Source organism: Notamacropus eugenii, chromosome 4, assembly GCF_028372415.1.
Source record: "Notamacropus eugenii isolate mMacEug1 chromosome 4, mMacEug1.pri_v2, whole genome shotgun sequence".
Taxonomy (NCBI): domain Eukaryota; kingdom Metazoa; phylum Chordata; class Mammalia; order Diprotodontia; family Macropodidae; genus Notamacropus; species Notamacropus eugenii.
Window position 1 is genome coordinate 80,045,788 of NC_092875.1, and position 23,728 is coordinate 80,069,515.

General features: G+C 45.2%; 2 protein-coding genes and 1 long non-coding RNA gene across 8 annotated transcripts; 1 reads left to right on the forward strand and 2 right to left on the reverse strand.

Moving 5' to 3' along the window:
- The first annotated feature begins 141 nt into the window (after positions 1–141).
- On the forward strand, positions 142–14,654 carry ANGPTL6 (angiopoietin like 6). Of its 5 annotated transcripts, none has more exons than XM_072602442.1 (7): positions 142–243; positions 5,487–5,543; positions 6,756–7,376; positions 8,015–8,207; positions 8,460–8,647; positions 8,745–9,015; positions 14,189–14,654. In XM_072602442.1, exons 3-7 carry the CDS (start codon positions 6,768–6,770, stop codon positions 14,371–14,373), a joined length of 1,446 nt encoding a protein of 481 aa, XP_072458543.1. In that variant the 5' UTR covers positions 142–243; positions 5,487–5,543; positions 6,756–6,767; the 3' UTR covers positions 14,374–14,654. The 5 variants fall into 5 exon arrangements, with proteins under 5 accessions (XP_072458543.1, XP_072458544.1, XP_072458545.1 ...); XM_072602443.1 differs by having other exon boundaries at positions 151–239; XM_072602444.1 differs by lacking the exon at positions 142–243 and adding an exon at positions 431–558.
- On the reverse strand, positions 7,378–13,879 carry LOC140500138 (uncharacterized). Its single transcript, XR_011965623.1, has 4 exons — positions 13,708–13,879; positions 8,730–8,959; positions 8,519–8,640; positions 7,378–8,101 (listed from the first exon to the last, which is right to left on the reverse strand). It is a non-coding gene; the product is annotated as an uncharacterized lncRNA (long non-coding RNA).
- On the reverse strand, positions 14,592–18,026 carry SHFL (shiftless antiviral inhibitor of ribosomal frameshifting). 2 transcript variants are annotated; one of them, XM_072602452.1, is made up of 8 exons: positions 17,812–18,026; positions 17,027–17,159; positions 16,721–16,770; positions 16,198–16,233; positions 15,953–16,105; positions 15,764–15,867; positions 15,288–15,439; positions 14,592–15,117 (listed from the first exon to the last, which is right to left on the reverse strand). In XM_072602452.1, the coding sequence occupies exons 1-8, from the start codon at positions 17,839–17,841 to the stop codon at positions 14,912–14,914; spliced, it is 864 nt and encodes a 287-aa protein (XP_072458553.1). In that variant the 5' UTR covers positions 17,842–18,026; the 3' UTR covers positions 14,592–14,911. The 2 variants fall into 2 exon arrangements, with proteins under 2 accessions (XP_072458553.1, XP_072458554.1); XM_072602453.1 differs by lacking the exon at positions 17,812–18,026 and adding an exon at positions 17,316–17,447.
- Positions 18,027–23,728: the final 5,702 nt, after the last annotated feature.

Sequence of the window (23,728 nt, forward strand, 5' to 3'; positions counted from 1 at the left end):
TAGCGGCTCGGCAGGTCGCGCGTGCGCATTGCCAGAGCTGGCAGCCGGTTCCCATTCTCCTGGGCACCATCGATCCTTCAGGTGTTTTATGGAAGCCTTGAGCTAGGCACGAGGGATACCGAGAAGCAGCCCTGCTCCCCAGAAGCCGACGTTTCACCTTCGAAGACAGTGCCTCCACAATGAAGTACAAATAAAGATGCGGACCTTTTGCCTCTTTTTGTGTCCCACAGGGACCCATAGTAGGTACTATTGACAGACCCGACTGACTGAAGTGCTTTTACAGATAAGGAAACTGAGGCAGGTTAAGTCCCTCGCCCAGGATCGCACAGCTGCGAAGTGTCTGAGGCAGGACTTTAACTGGTTTTTATCCGACTCCAGGTGCAGCTCTTTACCCAGTTACCATCTGCTTGTAGAGCTAGGATATCAAAATAAAAGATAATTTTGTGAGGGAGGCACTGGAAGCTGGACAGACCGGGTAATGCTTCCCCTAGGGAGCCTTTGACCCTGAGCTCTTAAGAGAGCTAAGGATTCGGAGACGCAGAAGCGATCATCCTTCAGGTACCCTTGGACCCCTTGGACAAAAAGCCTAGAGAGAGCAGAGAGAAGATGTCCTGTGTGAAGAGGAGGAAGAAGGCCAGTGTGACTGTATGGTAGAATGGCTGAAGTCAGTCAGCCAGCACTTCAGTAGTATTTATTAAGCACCTACTGTGTGCTATTCACCATGCTTAACTTGGGGAGTATGGGTTAGGTGGAGTTTAGTGTGTGTAAAGTGAATTTTTGATATTATTTTTTAGAGTTCAGTTTCCCAGGATCCATAGCCATGACAATCTCTTGTTCCCAGGTATTAGATATGAGTTCCCACAGTTATGATTCAAAACATCTTTAGCACGCTTGCACAGCATTATATATCTCCATATATAAAATGACAAATAATATAAGCATCCACTGCAGCTGTGCAGTGAGATACAGGGATAAGGGGAAGTCAACTTGTGAGGCCATTGCTGCCTTCTTTGTCTGGGGCCCTATAAAGCAGCTAGTCACCGCTCAATGAATGGGGAAACTCGGGAGGGACCTTAGCCTTGAATGCTTGTGCCTCAATGGCTCCCACTGAGTCTTGAGGGAATTTAGAGGATGTACAAGTTGTGCCTGTCTCAGTTGACCCAGTGGAGACCTAGGGGTGGTTGATTAGGGAATGCTGTAAGAGTTTGTGATCTCATGATCATCAATTGTCTTCTCAAAAAACTGGACTAGAATAAAGTAAGATTATTAACCCCTTTTTAGTGTCTTTCTTGTCTTACCACATCAAGAGTGAACCTGTGCTAGCAGCTCTCCCATGTACTGTGTTTATCTGCCTTACAGGGAGACAAAGGTAAAATACAGTCCTTACTCTCAAAGGGTTTATAGTGTCATGGGGAAGCAATGTGCAAACCCTTCAATTCAGTACACATTCATCAAGTACCTCTATGTGTTAAGCTGTGGGGAAACAAAAGAGGCAAAGGACAATCCCTGACCTTCAGGAGTTTAAAATCTAAAGTGGGAGGGACAGCATGCAAACATATATACAAACCAAGCCATAGATACAAAAAGATACAAAAATAAAGAATAAATAGTAGATATTAACAGAGGCAAGGATCTGGAATTAAGAGGGGTTTGTAAAGATTTACTGTAGGAGGTGGGATTTTAGTTGGGAATTATGTACAAATAAGATATAGATAGGGTAAATTGGAGTTATTGGGCCTCTCTTAGGATCTTATTACATAATGTTATTACATAATGATTACCTAATGTTATTTCAGAATGATTACAATATTACATAATGATATTTTAATTATTTGTTTGTATGTAATGGGGGACTGGACATTGGGGGCGCAGTCTTTGGAATATTCATAGCATGCTCTCTGTCTGCTAGAATTCTTAGTAAAGCCTTGGTGAACCTACTTATAGAAACTCATGGTAATGCCTAAGGGAGTATTCTGTTCAACACTTCAGAGCATACTCCTGTATACTTTGACTATACCTTATTGGCTTACCAAATGGCAACAGGGCACCTAGATGGCAAAGTGGGTAGGTGCTGAACTTGGAATCAGGAAGATTTAGCTTCATGAATTCAAATCTGGCCTCAGATTCTTTTTAGCTGTGTATCCCTAATCCCATTTACTTCAGTTTCCTCATCTGTAAAATGAGCTGGAAAAGACAACGGCAAACATCTTTGCCAAGAAAAATTGGTTGCTAAGATGGAATTGGCTTTTGAGTAACGAAGAAGAAAAACTATAAGTCTTTGAGTGGAAATGAGAGGTAGCAGGTACTTTTTTAAGCTGACCGGCCCCTGCTGCCACATGACCATGAATACTTACCACCACTTGTTTCTTACATCTCTGCTGTGTTCTTCTTTCCTGATCTTAGGTGATAAGGTCTTAGAGGCAGAACTGATAGAATCATGACCTTGTAAGCTTTTAATAGTCAGAAGAACTATTAGAAATCCAGCAGCTGGAGTACTTTGAAAAATTTGCTTGTGGTCACAATGGCCTGATGAATGAGTTGCTTTATCTAGCCTGGCAATGAATGGAAGTGCCAGCTGAGGTACCTGCAAGCAGGTGAGCTATTCATCCATCTATCATGCTTACATTCAGAAATGGACTCTGTGAGGGGAATATTTTGTACCCACCTCTTTAAATATAAGCTCATTCCCCCCAGGGACTAAGCTGGTGGTTGAAAGTAGACTCTTGTTTCAGAGGTTTGATTTTTGCTATATCTTTTGCAAAGGCTAATCAATGTTAATTTATATTAATGCTTTACAAAACCTGAAATCACTTCCTAAATTCTAACTATTACTGTTATTATTATTAACATCATCATCATGGACTGCTTATCAATTATATTAGTTGTCCATGTTACTGCCCAGAATAATACTGGAGAATCCATTGTTAGCTGATTTTCAGGACTTGGTAACTAATCAGTGGATATACTTGTTGTTCCATTGTGTCCGACTCTATGTTTCCTCATGGGTGAAGTCCACGGGGTTTCCCTGGCAAAGATACTGGGGTTTGCCATTTTTTTCTAGCATTTATATAGTACCTTAAGGTTTACAAAGTGATCTACAAATATGATCTCATTTTGTCTCTGCAACAAGCCTGGAAGGGGATTACTATGATTATCCCCATGTTATAGATGAGGAAATTGAAGCAGGCAGAGACTAAGTGACTTTCCCAGGATCTCATTGCTATTCAGTGTCTTAGGGTGGACTTCATTTCAACTCCTCCTGCCTCCAGTTCTAGCACTTTGTTCGATGTACTCCTAGCTGCTCTCAAATATCGGGGCTCATATATTGAATGGGAATTCAAGTGCAGTAGTTCTAGGTATCCTCCAGCCTCCTCAAGGTTACCCCTAGAACTCTAAGGGGAGACACAGTGTTCTGCTGTTAGTTGGAGTCTGGGTTGGGAGATTAGCTCCAGAGCCTGTAAACTACATATTTCTTTGTCTCCTTTGGGACAGTAAATTCCATGATAGCAGGAATTGTGTTTTATCTAAATTGTCTCTTTTAGGACTTAGCACAGGATTCTATACAGAGCAGGCATTCAATAAATGTTTGTTTAATTGTCATATGATCTTATTGTGAAAACATTAAGGTTTTCTTTACAGGGTGACTGAAAACAATAAGAAATAAATATTTCTCTAGTTTAAAGTCCTTTCCACACTTAAGTGAGATCCTTAGTAGTACTATTCAACCTTTTCAGGGAACAATTAAACCCTCCATTAAACACTCTTTTCCCCATCATTCTTAAACTTAACCACTGTCTGTTAGGAAAATGCAAAAGAATAAACCGGAAGGTTCTTGAAAGTTGATTAAGTGTGGCAACCAGGTTTAGAATAAAAAATCCATCAGTGTAGTCAAGGTCATTGCCTATCACCACCCATGGCCAGATTTAATAGTTTCAGAAAATGATTGTTTTTAAAGGACATTTCAAGTGACTATTGTTCTGTTTGGTGAAGGAAACTGTTAACTGAATTGTCATCAAAACTTTGGACCCTTGCTCAGTCTTCACTGTGAAATTTTCTTTATTCATCCTAAAATCCCATAGGTTGTAACTTCAAAATGACTTCTGTCAGAGAGATGCCAGGAGGTGGGGAGCCCATAAGGGGAATCTCCCAGTTTGGTCATTTCTCTCTCTAAGCAAAAAACAAAAAAACAAAAACAAAAAACCCAGCAACAACCAAAACCCCCAAACCTTCAAAAACAAATGACAACAAGCCCCTCCCCCAACCCCCCTAAAGCCCCTGGGAATAATTATAGTTAGGGGTTAAACTAGAGGTGTCTGACCATATTCATCCAAGACCCAAGTCCTAGGATGACCCACCATCCTGGAAAACTTTTGCTTAAAATGTAGAGTATTTTTTCTTTGACCACATGTTAGACCCAGAAGGGACCTTAGAGATTGTCCAGAGTCATGTTATAGATAGGGGCTCAGAGAGGGAAGAAACTCACCCAGGGTCACACAACGAGAACTCAAGCAAGCTGTCAGATCTAGTACTGACTCCAAATCCAGGCTATTTTCTTTTTATTCTTTGTTATTCTATCTTTGTACATTTCTCTGTCTTGTATTTTCTATTTCTTGGTCTTCTATGTTCCTGCCTCCTGTCTGTCTTTCTGGCTGTCTATTTGTCTCTGCCTTCGTTTCTATTTCTTTCAGCTTCAGTGACCTCCTGGTCTTTGCTTCCTTTGACAGGGGGATGGGGAAGGCTGTGTGTGTGTGTGTGTGTGTGTGTGTGTGTGTGTGTGTGTGTGTGTGTGGGTGTGTGGGTGTGTGGGTGTGGGTGTGGGTGTAGGGGGATTGGTTTAAGAAAGGGATATTGGGAACAAGATTTGCCCATTTCTCCCATTAAATCTTGGAGGAAGGAATTATGGGAGAGTAGTACTTGTGTGTTCATATTTCTGCATAAATACATGTAGATATGAGTTCATGCCCATGTTTGGTTGTAAAATTTTATTTCTGTATCCAGGACAGCATGTGTGTTCCTGTTCTGGAAGCTAGGCAGTCATGTATGTTCATGTTGGTGCTGGTGTTGTGTTAGTGCTGTGGGACCTCCACAACCTCTGGTGTTCATGTCACAATGCCCTCCTTTTTTGTCACATTCTCTGTGAAGGAGAATTGTTGCTTCCTGACCTGGGCTCCATCACAGCTGCCTCTGGACAGGGAGCTGGTAGTGGTCAGTGAGGGGGAAGGGAGAGTAAAAGCCAGTAGGGAGGGAGGGGGGCAGGATGGAGAGTCAGTGACCAGTGGGGGAAGGGAAGTAGGGATGGGGTAGGTTCTGAGCATCTGCAGAAATTCTTACAAACAGACCCCATAGATGTTTACAGTTAGGTTCCTGGGCAAAGATTGTGTAGCTCCAAGGGCTGTTCTGGAGAGGGCGGAGACATGGGGGACAGGCACCAGGACTGGGCGGTCAGCAGCATCTCTGCAACAAGATTTCCTTTCTCCCCATCACAGAAAGTGAGGACGGAACAGGCCAGAGGGGTGAGCCTGGGAAGCTGTGAGCTCTGACTGGTGAGTGCTCTGACCCTGAACCCCCAGGATGAATGGGGAGTTTCCCATCACCCCCAGGAAAGGTAGACACAGACTGGACCCTCTGAGGCTTGACTGCAACACAGCTAGGCCTTTTCCACAGGAGGCAATTCCAGCCTTAGGGGTGAAAGGAGCACCATTAAGTGCTAGGGAAGCACAGGGTTGACTGGGACATTCTCATCATACCTAAAGTGGAGCCAAATCTCAGAATGCAAGTACTGCTGACTGCTGGGTTAGACTCTATGTGCTAACGGATCTGAGTGATACCAGACCCATTGAGGACCATGTGCTCAGACATGCATGTGTATTGAGCACATAATACATGAATACAAAAAATATCCCTACCATCTTCCTATGTTGGGAATGTCACAGGAGGAAAGCAGGGGAGCCTGGCCTTGTCCTCTGGGGCTCAGAGAGATAGATATAGACATGGGAACTGTGCCTGCCTTTCCCCCAGATAGATGCGTGCAGCTGAGGAATTTCCTTTGAAATGGATTCGTCTTACCGTTTTTGAGGGGTCTGTGATCAGGGAAGGAGGTGGAGAGGATAGATTTAGTCTAGGGCCTCTCAGTCCTATTAATCCTTCGATCTGAAGAGTCTCCCTCTGAGTCAGAGAGTGACCCTAGTGTCCTGGCTGGCTTGACTGAATGGACTTAGGACCATGGTCAGTAGCTCTCTTCAGTATGAAGAGGAGCTCTAGGCAAGGGGAGGGCTGTGCATATTTGGTGAAGACACTTAACAAGGCAGCAGAAGTGTTCACTTTTTTGTCTAGGGACCTGAGGAAAAACCAGGCCTGCTGGGCGGTGACCCAGGTCAAGGCAGGGTGAAAAGACCTGATTCACAGCTAATAGAATGCAAATTTCATGAAGAAATAATATTCTTCTTCTTATTAATAATAATTAGCACATTATTATTACAATTACTACTACTACAAATAAGGTTTTAAAAAAGGTTTCATTATAGCAAGCTCATGAGATGGATGTTGTAGATGTTATCACTTATTTGCAGATGAGGAATCTGCACAGAGGTAAGGCTCTTTGCCCAGCATCTGCTAAATTTCAGAGTTAGGACTGAGCATTTGAGGTTCTTGGATTCTCTCAAACAAGGGGAACAGTCTGGCAGGACCAAGAAGTGAGTCTTCTGAAGGCAGGATCTGTCTTCACACAGTCTGAACCCAACCCCCTTCTGTTGCAGGGGATTGGTGCCATGGACACCCACATCTGGAGGTGGCTGCTGCTTCTGGTGGCCATCCTGAGGGGACTGGGTCCTGTCCTGGGTGAACAGAGGTCCACAGCAGCCAGCCCACGTTGCACTTACACCTTTGTGGTTCCCCAGCAGAAGTTTGTGGGCGCCGTGTGCTGGAGTGGAGCAAAGACAGCAGCTCCCTGTCGAGACAATGCTGGGGCAGATGAGCTACAGGCTCTCCAGACCCAGCTCAGACAGCAGGAGGTGCTAATCAAGGAACTGAGGGAACAGGTGGCTGCCACTGGGGCCGCTATCAGTGAAGTCAGGGCCCTTTGTGGGGAGACTCTGAACCCTGGCTCCCAGCCCGGCCAGCTTCAGACACCACATCTAACCCATGGAAAACCTAAAGGTTCCCAGGGGAGTGGGCTGGCTCAGCTGGAAGGCCAGGTCACTAATGCCTTAGCAGAAGCCCAGCGTGCTACTGCCCAGTACCACCAATTGGATGCCAAGTACCATGCTCTGGCTGTATTAATCAATGACCAGAGCACTGTCATCACCAAGCTGGAGCAGCGGTGTCCAGGAGGACCAAGGGAGCAACAGGTACAGGACCTGAATAAGACAACAGGACAGGTACAGTAATGGTCTTTATTGAGGGAATGGTCATTGCCTTGGGGGTGAAACTTTTTGAGAGTGATTATTATTTACAAGATGGTCATTGTCCTGGGAGGAGGATAACTGCTCAAGTACAGTTAGACTCAGTCTAACTTCTATCTCATGTCCAAATTTGTGAGTGCTGAGAAGGAGAGAAATTGATTGATTGATTAACTGGGGGCAGGTTTGGGGACCTGTATTTTCCATCATCCGTGGGACCAAGTGTTCCTCTTCCCAAAGCTCATACCTTTACTTCAGTTTTAGAAGCATTTATTAGCAGGTTAACTCTTTCCTCCACTGGTTAGATGTTGTTCTGAGGCCTTGCTCACAAAGAAGAATGGAGGCAGGGGCTGTGTATGGAGGACTCCTATTACTGGTACTGCTCAGCCCCCGATCCCAGAATAAGCAGTCTGAGATCCAAATCCAGGATGTGGGTGGGGTCAGAGACAAGACATTTAGAGATAGGTGAGATAAGTCCCTTAAGAATAGGGATACAATGTAGGTCCTTCAGAGATTGCTCTCCTCTCTCCAGCTCCTCAGAATAGATGGGTCATACTAGGACTCAGGTCTTGGGTCAATGTGGTCAGACATCCCTAGCGAATCATTGGCTTCTACAGGTCCTGCTACCACCCAACTTGAGCCCCTCAGGGCTTGGAGGGCTGGTGAGTAATGGCAGCAGTGGTAGTGGAAGACCAAATAGGGAACTGCAGAGGGAGCAGAGCAGGGTGCCTGGCCAACCACAAAGGCAGCAAGGGGTCCTGGCCTCTCCCTTGCCCACAGGCCCTCCAGGGACACCCACAAAGGCAACAGGTAAGGGTTGGCTCAGGCTTATGACTTGGGGTGGGGCAGGAAACATTTCAATTTCCTCTCAGGGATGGTGGGAATAGGGAGGGGTCAATGGGATCTCCTTCCCTTTCCTCTACTCCCAACCAAACTTAGGCCAAATCCATACCCAGGGCAACCTTCCTTTTCCTGGCCCATTATCCCAGCCCTCTTGTATGTCCTCCCATGAGCCCTTCATCCCTTGCCAGGACAGACTATATGTGTCTTCATGACCCCCAGGCCCATGGCGGGATTGCCTGGAGGCCCAAAAAGGCAGGCAGGGGATCAGCGGGGTTTACCTAGTGAGACTGGGCCAGAAATCAGTGCCTGTGTGGTGTGAACAGCAACTGGAGGGTGGAGGCTGGATGGTCATTCAGCGGCGACAGGATGGCTCTGTGAACTTCTTTACCAACTGGCAGAACTACAAGGTAGGTATGGTGGGAAGGAATGGGCTAGGAGTTCTGAAGGGCTTAAATCCCTCCCTGTAGCTCTGTCCCACTGAAGACTAACCTTTCTTCCTACAAGGTGGGCTTTGGCCAGCCTGATGGCGAGCACTGGCTGGGTCTTGAGAACATACACCTGTTGACCCAGCTCCGGGATCATGAGCTTCTGGTGCTATTGGAAGATTGGGGGGGCCGTGGGGTCCATGCCCGCTATGATGCATTCTCTCTGGAGCCTGAGAGCGACCACTACCGCCTGAGGCTTGGCCACTACAGGGGTGATGCTGGTGATTCTCTGTCCTGGCATAATGACAAACCCTTCAGCACTGTGGACAGGGACCGGGACTCCTATTCAGGTGAGGCCTGATCTGGGAATTGGGGTGGAGGCTTCTTCTGGTAGAGTGGGAACAGGAAGGCTGGCACCCAGCACCCCTACTCCCAGGAGAGCAGATACGTTCAGGGGCTGAGGAAGGACAAAGATTCAAGGGGCTGGGGAATGGTGGAATGTAGAGCTGAGAGTAGAATTGGTAATAATAATTCCTAACATTTATATAGAGCTTTGAGTCTGGCAAAGAGCTGTACATATACTATCTCATTAGATATTCACAATACCCCTATGAGGCAGGTACTGGTATCATTTTACTGGTAAAGAAACTGAGACAGATAGAGGTTAAGTGACTTGAGCAAAGTCACACAGCTGGCATCTGAGGCAGGATTCAAACTCAGTTCTCCCTAAGTCCAAGTCCAGCACTCTACCAACAATGCCACTCAGGTTCCTTTTCTTGTGAGGGAAAGGACAAAGAAAGATGGGGAAAAGGGAGAGACAGGGACTGGGGGACTGAGCAACTGAGCTCCACACGAGAGCTACTAACAAGGACAGAAGACTGAAGAACTTGATTACAGCAAGTATGGAGAATGAGGTGAATTTGGCAGTGATTTGCAATGACTCTGGGATGTCAGTTAGACAGTGAATAAACATTTACTGTATGAAGTGCCTACCATGTGCCAGGCACTGTGCTAAGAGTTGGAGATACAAAGAAAGGCAAAAGCTGGTCCCTACCCCAAGGAGCTCACAGTCTAATGGGGGAGACAACACACATACAACTTCGTACAAACAAGCTATATACGGGACAAGTTGGAAATAATCAACAGAAGGAAGGTGCTAGAATTAAGGGAGATCCAGAAAGCCTCCCAGTGAGAGAAGCCAGGAAGCAGAGATGAGGAGGAAGAGCTTTCTAGGCTTGGGGGATAGCCAGTGAAAATGCCGAGCATCAGGAGATGGAGGGTCTGCAAGGAAGCCAGGGTCACTGGCTTGCAGAGTACATTGGTGGGGGATTGTAAGAAGTAAGAAAACTGGAAAGGTAGGGAGGGATCAGCTTATGTAAGGCTTTGAACACTAAACCAAGGATTTTACCTTTGATCCTGATGGTGATAAGGAGTCACTGGAGTTTATTGAGTTGGGTGGGAGGTGGTGTGTGATTTGGTCAGACTTTGAATTTAATAAAGTCACTTTGGTAGCTGAGTGGAGGATTGATGAGAGCGAGAAGACTTATGGCAGAGAGACTAAACAGCTGGCTGTTGTAATAGTCCAGGTGTGGGGTGATGTGGGCTTGCATGAGTGTAATGGCAGTATCAGAGGGGAGATGGGGGCACACGAGAGCTATTATGAAGGTAAGATCAATAGGCAATAGACAGGATATAGGAGGGTGAGGGACACCGAGGAGTAAAGGATGACACCTAGTTTGTGAACCTGGGTAACTGGGAGGATGGTATTACCCTTATTAATAGCAGGGAAGTTAGAAAGAGAGAAGGGTTTGGGAGGAAAGATAATAAGGTCAGTTTTGGACATGTTCAGTGTACAGTATCTATAGGACATTCAGCTTGAGATGTCCAATAGGCAGTTAGAGATACAATACCAGGGGTCAGCAGAGAGGTTAGGGCTGAATAAACAGACCTGATAAGCATCAGCATAGAGCAGATAGTTGAATCCATGGGAGCTGATGATCACTAAGTGAAATAATATGGAGGGAGAAAAGGATCCAGTCCATTCAGCATGATACCCATAGTATGGGGCATCCATTGATAGTGGGTGTGACCTGGATGAAGATCCAGCAAAGGAGAAGAAGGAGTAGTCAAATAAGGAGGAGGAGAACAGAGAGAGAGTAGTTTCACTGAAAACTAGACAGATGAGAAGAGAGTGATTGATGGTGTCAAAGGCTGCAGAGAGATCAAGGATAAAAATTCAGAAAAGACCATTAAATTTGGCAATTAAGGAATCATTAGTACCTTTGGAGAGAGCAGCTTCAGCTGAATGAGATTAGAAACCAGATAGTAAAGTCAAGAAGAGAGTGCTGATTGGAGATGGCCTTCTTAAGGGAGAAGGGATATGGGATGGTAGCTAGCAGGAAGGGATTGATCAAAAATGAGGGGTTTTTTATGATAGGGAAGATACAGGCAAATTGATAGGCAGTAGGGAAACAGTCAGTGGATAGGAAGAGATTGAAGATCAGTAAGAGAAGGCAGCTAACAGAGGAGACCATCTACTGGAGGAGATGGGATGGAGTGAGATCACTTGTGCATCACTTGTGTAGAGGGGTTCACCTTGGCAAGAAGAAGGGCCACTTCATTATGTAAGACAGAGGTGAAGGAGGATATGGTAGCATAAGGCATCTAGGTGATATGAGATGAGGAGAGAAGAGGGAGCTCTTCTCAAATGACCCCAATGAAATAACTGTTAGTGATACTTAAGTCCAAAGTGTTTTCTCTCCTAAAACAGAAGGTAAAAGGGCTCAAGAAATACTTTCCCCATTTATCAAGAATATCCCTTGGGGGGAAGAGAGTGAAGAAGGGCTTCCAGGTGAAAACAAAGAAGAAAAAATTGCTAAAGAGGCATAAGGGAATCCTAATCCTAATCCTAATCTTCAAGCAATGGCTTGAAGAATGGAGAATGGGACACAGCAGAGAAAGGGAAGGTGGACCATTGACTCATTGGAGCTAAGTAACCAATATGAGATACAAAGGGATGGACCTTGGAAGGGGAAGCATCTGCTTGGGCTCTAAAGAGTGGTTCTGGATTCACAGATGCCAACAGGAGCCAAGACATCCAGTAGGCATCCAAGGAGACAAGGTGGTCAGTGAATTTCCTATCAGGGGCACCAGGAAAGCTGTTTGTTGATCTGATATCAACAATGGAGAGGTCTGCTGTCTACCTGATGATTGTCAAATCTGATGATTCATGTGGAAATGAAGGACCCTAGAAAGAGGCAGCTAGGTGGGACATTGGATAGAGTGCTAGACCTGGAGTCAGGAACAGCTAAGTTCAAGTACAAACTCAGATATTTATTTACTAGCTGTATGACCCTGGGTAGGTCACAACCTCTGGGAAGGCTATGGCTGGTATCTTGGGGATGGAGAGGATTAGAGCTGAGTCATATATAGTGGTAGAAATTACACAGGGGCCAGACTGTTTGGTGGACCAGGATGTAAGATCTTAAAGAGTCCTAGACTGGATCTGTTCCTGGAGCCCATTTCAGAACATTAACCAGGGAAAGCCAGGAGGTAGTTGTAGTAAGAAGGAACAAACTTTGACCCAGGTTGCTAGAGTTTCTCTCTCTCTCTCCCTTGCCCAATAGAACAGGCAGATTCCTGGAGATCTTTGAGAGGGGATATCCTCTCGTTGCTTCAAGGACCTATAAGCTGCTGAGGAAGTTACTTCCCTCCACTTTTGTGACCCTGCTTTCAGTCACTCCATTGTAATAGCTGTTCCACCACCACCGCCTGTGGGTATAGGAAAGGGGAGTAGGATGGTGAAATTGCCTCTGCCCCAGACAAGGAGAGGATTCATACTCCCTGTCTATAATGGAAATCAAGACTGAACCACAGATGGTCTCAATGACGTAGTTTCAGGTTCAGACCCATAAAATGACTGACATCAATTCAGGGTCACAAGCACATAGACCTAAAGAAGCAGACTCCTCTGTTCACAAGGCTGTGTACTCAGACCCACTGAAAATCAAAATTTCTCAGTCTCACATACACATACATTCAGAAAGAAAGAGAAAGGTGTGAACTGTAGAAGTACAGATAGGTGGATTTGTAGTGGGCTGAATAACCTGATCCAGAGTTGCAAATAATACTATTTCCATGTCAACCTGAAGACCAGACATCTCTAGCTGAGGGCCCTAGGAATCTATCCTTAGCTCAGAACTGTTCAACATTGTTATCAATAACTTAGATGAAGGTATAGAGAGAATCTTTATCAAGTTCATAGTTGACTCAAAGCTGGGAGGGATAATTCAAACAAATTATAGACAGAAAGATATGTTCATCTTATTGAATCTAATAGCGATAAATGTAAAGTCTTCATTTGAGATTCAAAAAATTAACTTCACAGGTCTAGGATGGGGAGAGAGATAACAGTTCATGTGAGAAAGAGATAGGGATTTTAGTGGACCAGAAACTCAATATGAATCAACAGTGTGATAATTTAACAGCAAAACACTCCAACATCATTTCCTCCTCTGAAAAATGAGGGGGTTGGACTATTTGACCTCTGAGGTCTCTTCCAGGTCTGTGATCCAATGATCTTAAGCTGCATTAACAAGGCATCAAGAAGGGTGGAAATGAGGGAAGTGACAACCACTGCCTACTTTATCTGTGTTGTTTTCAGTTCAAGACACCATGTTTTAAGAAGGACATTGTGACAAACTAGTGAATGCAGAGGACTTTGACCAGGAAGGAAAGGGGATTGGGAGGGATTCCACATGAAAATTGTGGGAGGAAACAGGGCTATTTAGTTTGGAGAGAGAAGATTTAGAAGGTCAATGATGTCTGCCCTTCAGTATTTGAGGGACAGCAAGTGGATAGGCGTGGATAGGCGTGGATAGGCGTCTGGGCCTGGATTGGGAAGAAAGAATTTCAAGTCTGATCTCAGATACTTCCTAGCTGTATGATCTTGTCATGAGGAAGAAGGATAGATTAGTCTTGTTCTGTTTGAGTAGAAGCTGCAGAGAGACAGGGTTGGACTTGGTGTCAGAAAAACTTCCTACCTCTTAGAGCTATCCACAAGTGAAAGAGGCCATGGAAGAGTAGTGGATTCCCTCTCAATTTATCTTTAAATGAAGGATCAATGACCCCTTGTTCATGATGTTGTGTGTAGAGGGTATTCTTGGTCAGCTGTGGGTTGGACTAAAGTGCCTTTAAATTTCCATCCAACTGATTCTGTAAGGGAAGATAAGGCCTGGGTATGGGGTGGGGGTGGAGCAGAACCTAGGGACTGGGGCTTTTATTCCAGTAAGGGAGAAGGGGATGGAGAAAGAGGACATTCAGGGATTAGAATCCCTATCCTGTCAAGGGTGGGACAGTTGAGGGAAGGGGAAGTTCCCAGGATTCCTGCTTCAGAGTCTGGGGGATCACTGCTAACTCAGCACAACCTATCTCCCTTTTCCAGAGGTATATTAACCTGGGGGATGTGGATGTTAGTGAGGGTCGTGCAGCCCTTAACTCCTTGTCTTTTGTCTCTTCTCTTAGGTAACTGTGCTCTGTATCAGCGGGGTGGCTGGTGGTACCATGCCTGTGCCCATTCCAACCTGAATGGTGTCTGGCACCTAGGGGGCCACTATCGAAGCCGTTATCAAGATGGTGTCTACTGGGCTGAATTTAGGGGTGGTGCCTATTCACTCAAGAAGGTGGCTATGCTAATTAGGCCCCTCTGACTTCTGACCTGCACCCTTTGGATCTTGGGATGGGGGGAGATATTTTTGACCATCTTTGATTGCCTGGCATCTTGTGTCCTAGAGTTTGCATGAGTCTGGGGTCTGCATAGCCCAGGGCATTATAAACAGCACCCCCATGTCACAAATCACACCCCATCAAGCCCATACCACCATCACCACCCCCCAACCCTTAGCCCTACAGGAATGAGATACTGCCATTCAGGAATTAGGCACATCCCTTTGTTATTTTGAACATGGCATATAAAACACTGGCATCATAATGTATGTCTATGTATATAGCATGTGGGTATAGGGGCCATGGTGTCTCCCACATGGAGGGGATTAGGAACTCCTTACCTACCTCCACTATGTTAAAGTGTACATGTATGGACCCTTTTACATCATAGGGAGAGATTTTCCCCTGAGCAACCTGTCTGCCTTTCCCTAGACCACCCCCACCTTTTACTGGTCCCATAGATCACCACCGGTCCTTCAAGTCTGTAGGGGATGTCAGAGTGGAAAGGACAACCACAGGCTTCTAGTTGCTGTCCTCCCCCTCATCTTCCTCTTTGAGGTCCTCCAGGATCAAGTTGTCCAGGTCTTCCATGAGACTGCCCTGGCTAAGGCAGGTGGCCACAGTGGAGCCAGTGCTTTCATGGACAGCACTTGGCCACAAGACAATAGGCATATTTTTCTGTCTACGACTCTTGGGGTGCACACAGGTGGTCCCTGGTATGGAGGATCCTGGAGGGGCAGATATAGGATCTGAGCCTTCTCTGTCCTGAGACATTTCTGTGTTCAGTCAGAGACTGGCCCCAGGGGAGCAGGCTAAAGGGGGGTAGGTGTCAGCTCTACTGGGGTCAGGGAGAAGTGGGACAAGGGGAACAAAGGGATAGAAGGACCTGGGGTTTAACCTTGTCGGTTAACGCAGTCCTCAGCAGAGCAGGAATGTTTGTGTTTTCTGGGTGTCTCACTCTGGGATCGGCGTGGAGGGAGAATTTGATTTGGTAGGACAAGGTTGCCGCAGTGGTAGCATGCAGATGGAGTTCCCATCTGGGCAAAACCCCTGAGGAGAAAGCAAAAATGGTTGGGGCAGGTAGTAGGCCAAAGAGGAAGTGTGAGTCAGAGATCAAGGGTTGGGGACTGAGAAAGTAAGAATGAAAGAGAAACAGGGGATTAGGATGGGAGATTTAAAGAACCCTTGGAGATCATCTGCAGCTAGACTTCTCTTTTTACAAATAGGGGAATTGGGGCCCAAAGTGGGGAAAATGCCTTGTCCAAGCTAGAAGCTAGGATACTAACCCTGATTCTCGAACTCTGACCTTTCTGTGGCACTGACCTTTATGAGAACCGGAAACAAGGGTCAGGGGACAGGGATCTGAGAACTCACGTGAAGGTATGGCCACACTGTAAACAGTGGAACTCAGCTTTACCCCACATCTTGTCTTTGGGCACCGGATCATATTTCACCCTGCACTTCCGGCACCGGGACACCTGAAAAGCTCAGTGTGAGGAGGGTGAGGTCTGTTACCAGGGACTCCATGGGGCCCAGCCTCAGTCCTGGTCCTGACCCCTTCACCTTTTTGCGCTCAGGCACCCGGCGCCACCACATGTGATCACAGGAACCGCAGGCAAACTGGCAGTCTTCCTTAGGGATATGGCCCTTCTGGGCATCATTCAACATTCGCAGATTTTTCTCTGTCAGGGGTAAGCTCATGGTGGTAGCCACCTCCTGAGTGGGAAGTTGGGGATAGGATCAGGGCACCTCAGCCTCCAACATGGATCCAATGGATGTTCTCATTCTCACCCCTGCTCCCCTCTCACCTCAATGTCTCTGTCCTTCAAGTCATTTTGTCGATCCTGGGCAGAGAGTGGGGAGATAGAGACAGGAGTCTGAGCTGGGGTCTGCATTGATCTGTCAGGTGTCCAGGTGCCCCTGTACCCTTACTCCTGGAGCTCGTCACTTGGCAAAGAAGTAAACTTTGAAGCAAGGACTAAGGACTGGCCAGGGAGAAGGCCTCAGCTCACAGCTCAGACCCCTCCTCAAGATCCACCCCCTCTAATCCCTCCAGTGTTATTATCTCCTGGGTCAGCCTGGATCCTACATGGAGGGGGGGTTTGGAAAAGAGAAAAGTGTATCTAGGACTGGGCAAAAGAGATTGTGGGTGTCTTGGGGAGAGGAGAAGATGAGGAACTGGAAAAGAGTCTCCCAGAGTTGTCTCTTCCTGTAATCCTGAGCCCAGGAACCTGGGTCATGTGCCCTCTATCTCTTCCTGGATTTGCTCATTAGAGTTGGGGACTGTTGGATCTCTTTACAGCTATGGGGAATGTAGGGGAAGGAAATTACCTGGACAGTTGGATCTGCTTGGTGTACATCTTCATTTTCTGATCTGAACTCTTCAGAGAACAAGTTTGGAGAGCATAGGGGCTGTCACAGGATATACTAGGACCAAGGACCTTTAAACAGTCACCTATCCCCCAGTGGTTTCTGGTTCCACTGAACATTCTGGACATGAACTCCTTGGGACACCCCTTCCATGATCCCCTCCCAGTACCTGTAGGGGCCCCTAGTACCCAACAGGCCCCTCAATAAGCCCTCCAGGGCTTCCTCTATATTCTCTGCCTCCCCCTCCCCCCAGCGTTTCCTGCTGACCTGTTATGTGTTTAACTAGCCAGGAAGAGACCAGCTCATGGTTGTGGCTGTATCTCTCCATTAGAACATTTGCCTTCTTTACGGGCACATGGCCATGAAACTTCTCCCTAAGGCGACGGACACTCTTCTCCAGCTGTTAAGAGGTTGAGATAGGGGAGGGAGACACAGGAAAATCATCGGTACCATTGCTGAAACCCTTGAGAAACCTGAAGGCTTGCATTAGACAGTATTGGACAGTAGTACTGCTAAGACAGTAAATTCCATTCCTTCTGGGTATCAATTGACTAACCTACGAAATGGGCACACAGGCCAGGTCTTTGTCAGGGTCTGAGGGGGAGAGGTCGCATGCATCTTGGGCCCAATTTCCTTCCTTTCATCCCCTCTCCCTTCCATTGTTGTTGGTTGGGGGAGGAAAAAAGCCTGCAGAGGTAGGGAAATCTGTGGGTCAGGCCCTTGGCCCTTGACCGGACAGCGTTTCTTGGAAAAGGCCAAGGTGCCTGTGCCAGAGGGCCCAAAGTGCAAGGCAGGTGAGAAGCCCTGAGGCAGCAGGACTGGCTCTCCAGCCTGTACCTGCCCGATCCCTACCTCCCCGACTCCAGGAACGGGATCAGGGAGGAGTCGGGGGGTGGGATGGGGTCCCCTCCCGGTCCCGGTCCCGGTCCCGGTCCCAGGCAGACTTGGTCTCCATTGGTTTCTGCTCCCCGTCAGGCCAAGCCTAGAGTTAGGGGAGACAGGGTTGGGCTCCCCGCGCAGCGCATCCTGGCTCCTGGCCCCTGTCCTCTCACCTTCACGCCGGAGGACCCGGCTCCCGCCATCCTTGATCCCGCGGCTCCGGCAGCTCCCGAGGGTCTCACCTTATGGAGCTCCAGTAAACGGGGAACTGGGGTTTCTCAGCCCTTTCCACTGCTTTTGTCTGCCCAGAACAAACAGCACCCACACCCCCGCCCCGCTTTTCCTCCCACTTTCAGTTTCTCAGAAAAGGGCGGGGCCTCAGAGGGGTGAGGATTGTCAGAGCCTGAGGCTAGGTTTAGAGTCTTTCTAGACCTGCTCAGCCCCCAAATTTGAGGGGGATTAAACCTCAGTGGGACAGATGGGGGTCCCTGAATTGAGGGCGGGGTGTGGGACTGGGAAACTGACCGTGAACTGAATATCCTGAATCTTATCCCAAGCCAGAGGAAAAGCCCCTGGCCAAAAAGGTCCGAAGCCTTAAACTGGAAGGACTCCCTGGATCTTCTAGTCCAACCTGTATCTGACTACAAGACTCCTCTTTGGAAAGGTCATCGACCCTAGATGGCCTCAATTACTAAGAAGTTTTTTCCCCAAGTTGCTTCTCAGTAACTTTCACCCTGAGTGCTCTGAGTTCTGTTTCTTGGGACAAAACAGAACATTTTCCATATGTATGATCCTTTGGGATATTTGAAGAAAGCTATCTACATGTACCATCCTTAAATCTTGTCCTCTTCAGACTAAACATCTCCAGTTCCATTGACCAATCCTCATATAACATGGACTCTAGACTTTTCTCTCCAAGGTCACTTTCTGCTCTAATTACCATGATTGCCTCCTTCCCCCCTCTCCCCAACTTTGATCATCTTCTTCTTCAGTTTATCAATTGCCTCTCTAAAAAGCATTCAATTTGCCAGCACAAGCATTTTCTTATCTGCTATATACCAGGCACTGTGCTGAGGGTTGGAGATACAACGACAAGAAAACAGACCCTGTCTTTAAGGAGGTTATAGTTTTTTCAGACACAATGACATGTGCAGAGAAAATGAAATATAAAATATATGTATAGCACTCCCTCCTTACTTACTTTCCCAGTTCCCACTTGAATTGGCTGATCCCCAGAGGATAGTTGACAGCTACTTTTCTTAGGACTCTAGGGGTAAAAGTCTAGGTTTTTCTATTACCCCCACCAGCATATTTCCCCTGATTATCAGTCCTACTTAATTGGCTTTTAGAAAGGGCATTCATTTACTGTGCAGGTATAGCTAGGATAGTTAAGGAAAAAAACAACAATTATCTAAAGTAGGAGCACATTCTCGCCTTGGTGGCACAAAGTGTGTGTGCTCAAACTCAAAATATTAAGGGAAGGAAACAGAGAACACACATGGCAAAGGAGTAAGCAGCTCCTGGTCAGTGGGCGTCGTTTTGTCCCTTTGCTGAATGCTCATGAAGCCCTTCATAGATGTAGCTCTTTCTTTACTGGAGGGATTGCAGAGGTTAGGATGGGTAATGTGGGGGTAGAGACATGGAAGGCATAGAGCTGACATGAATAGCTGTGAGAGATTAGAGAGTGGTGGTCCTGGAAGGAAACTTCTACCTAGGCTGCCTGTCACTTAGAATCACAAGGATTCTGAGTTGATTAATAGGGCAGTAGATTATTATGCCCTTCAAAGTCCAAAGTTAATGTTGACTTGATTACAACCCCAAGCAAGAAGTAAAAAGGGGAGGAGAGAGTCCACAGTAGCCAGGCCTATAACTAGTTCCTTATCTTACATGATGATTAATGCAGGGGTCAGAAGATACCTGGGTCATGGATAGTTATAGAGAGAAAAAGTATGATTGAGGTATTCACCATCAAATCCTTAGCCAGGTCAGTTCTGCCTCAGTACTCACAGCAATTTTTCTTCTTATTTTCAATTTTTATATAATTTGTTTTATTTAATTTTTAAAATTAATTTATTTGCTTTCAGTTTTCTACAGTCACTTCCATAAGTCTTAGATTTTCTTCCTCTCCCTCCCCCCCTGAGACTGAGTGCAATCTTATACGGGTTCTACACATACATTCTTACTAAATACATTTTCACTTTGGTCATGATTCATGGAAGAATTAAAATGAATGGGAGAAACCATGAGAAAAACCAAACCAGACCAAAACAGAACACAAGAGAAAATAGTTTACTTCATTCTGAGATCCAATTCCATAGTTCTTTCTTTGTATATGGAAGGCATTTTGCCTCAAGGGTCCATTGGGAACTTTTTAGGTCCTTGCATTGCTGTGAAGGGCTAAGTCTACCAGAAAAATTCCTCACACAGTATCATTTGTTTTTATATCACCTTTATTTCTGAATTTATCCTTTCCTCCTCTATGTAGTCAGTTATTTCTTTTAACAAAGAATAAAAAAGAAAAAAACACAGTTCAGCAAAACTTATCTACACATCAATCTATGGAAAAATTTGACATCCATAGACCTCTGCCTCTGCAAAAAAGTGAGGAAGAGACAGTGTCTCAGCACTGCTTTACATAATATTTTTAAAAAATTCCTTTTATTTCTAATGTGGCAGTTTTCCTGGTTTGCTTACTTCACTCTGCATCAGTTATTATGTCTTTCTCATACTTCTCTGACTTTTTTTCACTTTTTATGACATACTAATAATATTCCATTGTATTCATATATACAATTTGCTTAGCTATTCTCCCATCTGTCACTTTTAATGACTTAAGGGCTTACCAAGAGGTTGTGATTTACTCAAGAATGATGGGGTTTGAATACTGGATCTTTCATTTTTACTTTAATTCAGGAAATATTTTTTAATCTCTATGTGAGTGACTCATTTTTACAGGTCACACTGGTAAACTGACTGAAATCTAGTGAGAATGGGGGCTAGTCATTTGAGCAATTTCTGAATTCTTCTAATTATTTATATCCCAGTATAGAAAGCTTTGGAAAGATAAGCTAGGAGTGGGGATGAGGTATGTGTGGACTAAGAGTTTGGTAGTGAGCAAATGACTGAAGATTAGAATCTAGGAGTTTCTCCACCTGTGTGATGGGAGTGAAATGGAATCATTCAAGCTTGGAATGCCATCTGGTCACCTACATAGACACTGGACTCCAAGTAGCTATTCTGGTTATGCCCCCTAGAAGGTACAGAAAGTACTGATTATTCCCTTGGGCAGACAAATGTGCTTTATGGACCTTTACTTACTCTATTTTTTTTTTTAATTTTGGACTCAAATGCCAGAACACAAATACAGAATCGAGAAAAGAAACAAAAACATATCATAAACTCAAATATTGGAACTTAAATACAAAGAGCAAAAAAAGCATGTCTTGTGCCTAGTAAAACATGAGAGGATTTAAAATACGTAACAATAAATTTTCATTTCAGAAAAGTCCCTCCATTGCTATCTCATTCTTTCTCAACAGATGTCCTTGTCTACTACTTTATGTTGAAAATAGAGGCCATTTGTTACAAGGTTACTTTTCTTCTTTATTTTGCCCATCTGTGCTTCCATCTCTGAGTACAAAGTGGTCCTTCCCCTTGCCAAGGCCAAACCCTCTACCTATGCTCTCCATCTCGTCTTCTCCTGACTCCTTTAGGGCTTGCCTCTTGGATCATTTGCCAAGTCCAATGGCCTTTTCTCTGTCCTCATTCTCCTTGATCTCCCGGAAGCATCTGACACTATCCTCTGGGATGTTGAGACACTACTCTCTCTTGGTTCCCCTTCTATGTTTGACTATTCTTCTTCAGACTTCTTTGCTGGATTATCATATATGTTCTTCCCCCTACCCAAGGGTATTCCCCAGGCTCTGTAGCAAACGCTCTTCTCTTCTGAGCATACACTCTTTCTCTTGGAAATCTCATCATTTCCCATTGAAATCAAGTGTTCTATTTATGCAGATGACTTACATCTACATATATAACCCTTGTCTTGCTCCAGAGCTTCAGTCATATATCATCAGCTGCCAGTTGCATAGCTCCTCCTGGATATCCCATAGGTATCTCCAATTCAATTTGTCCAAAATGGATTCATCTAGCCCCTTTATCTCTAAACTTCTTACTCCAAACTCTTTCTTTTCTGTTGAGAGCCCCATTATCCTCCCCATCATTCTGGTTTATAACATCCTTGACTCTTCCCTTTCCGTCATACCCCATATCCAGTCAATGGCTAAGTCTTGTCCAATCCACCTCCACAAAATCTCTCAATGTCATCTCTTTTCCTCCACATTGCTGTCATGTTACTCCTCTGCTTAAGTATCTTCAGCATGTCCCTCTATTTATATTTATACTTATGAGATAAAATATAAACTTGTTAGTCTGGCATTTAAGTCTCTCTACAATCTGGCTCTTACCTACATTTCCAGTTTTACTTTATAGGAATTTTTTCTAGTCCCCTTTGTGAGCTCTACATTCTAGCCTGCATTGTCTAGTCTACAAACTAGACAGGTGTGCTCCATCTTCATACCTACCCCTTAGAATCCTTGTCTTCCTTCAAGACACATATCAGGTGCCAACTCATCTCTGTTCTCCCCTAGTTGTTAGGATTCCCCTTTTCCTCAATTTTCCTTATACTATATTAATTGAGGAATAATTGGTGCACATCTGATATCTCTAGTAGAATGTTAGCTCCTTGAGGGTAGGGACCATTTCCCTTTTGTCTTAGTATTTTTTCTCAACACATAGTGTCTTGCAGCTAGTTACTTCAATGCTTTATGAATCCAGGATCTCATCCTTGAGTTATTCTTTTCAATAATATAGAATGCAGTCTATCCATACTTTCTCATTTTGTGAGATTCTTCACTCTGGCTTTTCATAAATCTTTCACAGAGAGTCAACTCAATATACTGAGGGCGGCATCCCTCTAGCTCGCTTGACATTACACGTATGTGAATTAAAATAGTCCAGCCTATGCTGGTAGCCCAGGTTTGAGATTAGAATGAAACAAAACACTCCTGGCACATTTAGCAGGTAATGAAAGGAGGTTCACTTATGCACAGCAGGGTGATTGTGGGGCTTCATCAACTCCTGCTTGCTTTGGGGGGCTGAGCCCCCAGAGAAAGATTACCAACAGGGCTTGTCCAGGACAATTTGGGGGCCCTTATCATCTGCAAGTTCCTATAGGAGAGATTCTTTGCCCAGGACTTTTGATACCAGATAGATCTCTGGATCCACCGAAGAAACATTAGCATTTTTGTTTTCTGATGTATTCCCTTTACAAGTCAGAGCAGTTCCTCTGAGATCTTTCATCTCAGTGCTTATGTACTAGTTTCTCTATGCCTTTGTTCAAGATCACCCAACTGTTCAGTCACACTTTGTAGCCATAAAGAGCAGCAGGGATTTTGCATTCCTAGAATACTAGTGCCTATAACTGCAGATACTGTGATGGTTCATAAAAGTCATTTTTTTATTTTTGCATTCAGACAGACCTAGGCTACTTTCTTTCTTGTGAAATCATTCTAGACTGCAGGTGCAAGGACAGGCTTTGCTTATTGGCCTAGAAACCCCAAGTAATCACCTCCAAATGCTTAATCTCTTTGGGTTGTCCTACATGTGTTCTGTTTACTTTTTTTCTTTCTTTTAGAACCAAGCCTGATTATCCTATTGATTGAGTGAGTTTAGGATTCCATTTAGAATGCCCTTGTAGTGGCAGAGATCTAGTGGAGAAATTATATATGCCTTTTAGTGTAGGAACTCAGTGGAAATTTGCTCCTACCTTTAAGACTACAAATAGTACAGGGATCCCTGGAGAAAGTTTGGTGTACCCTAGGTGGAAAGAGACACCTAAAGATTTTGACCAGCCTCCAGTTAGATAACCCAATGCATTGAAGAAATCATGAAAGAGTTTTAAACCAGGACAGTTTGGTTTCTCATCTGAGGGTAAAGAGGGGATTTCCAGTTGACCCCAGATCCTTAATTCCTGTGCAGTGGTCCCATATGTTCTGGGAGACCTACAGGAACTAGGCCTTCCTTTTGAGA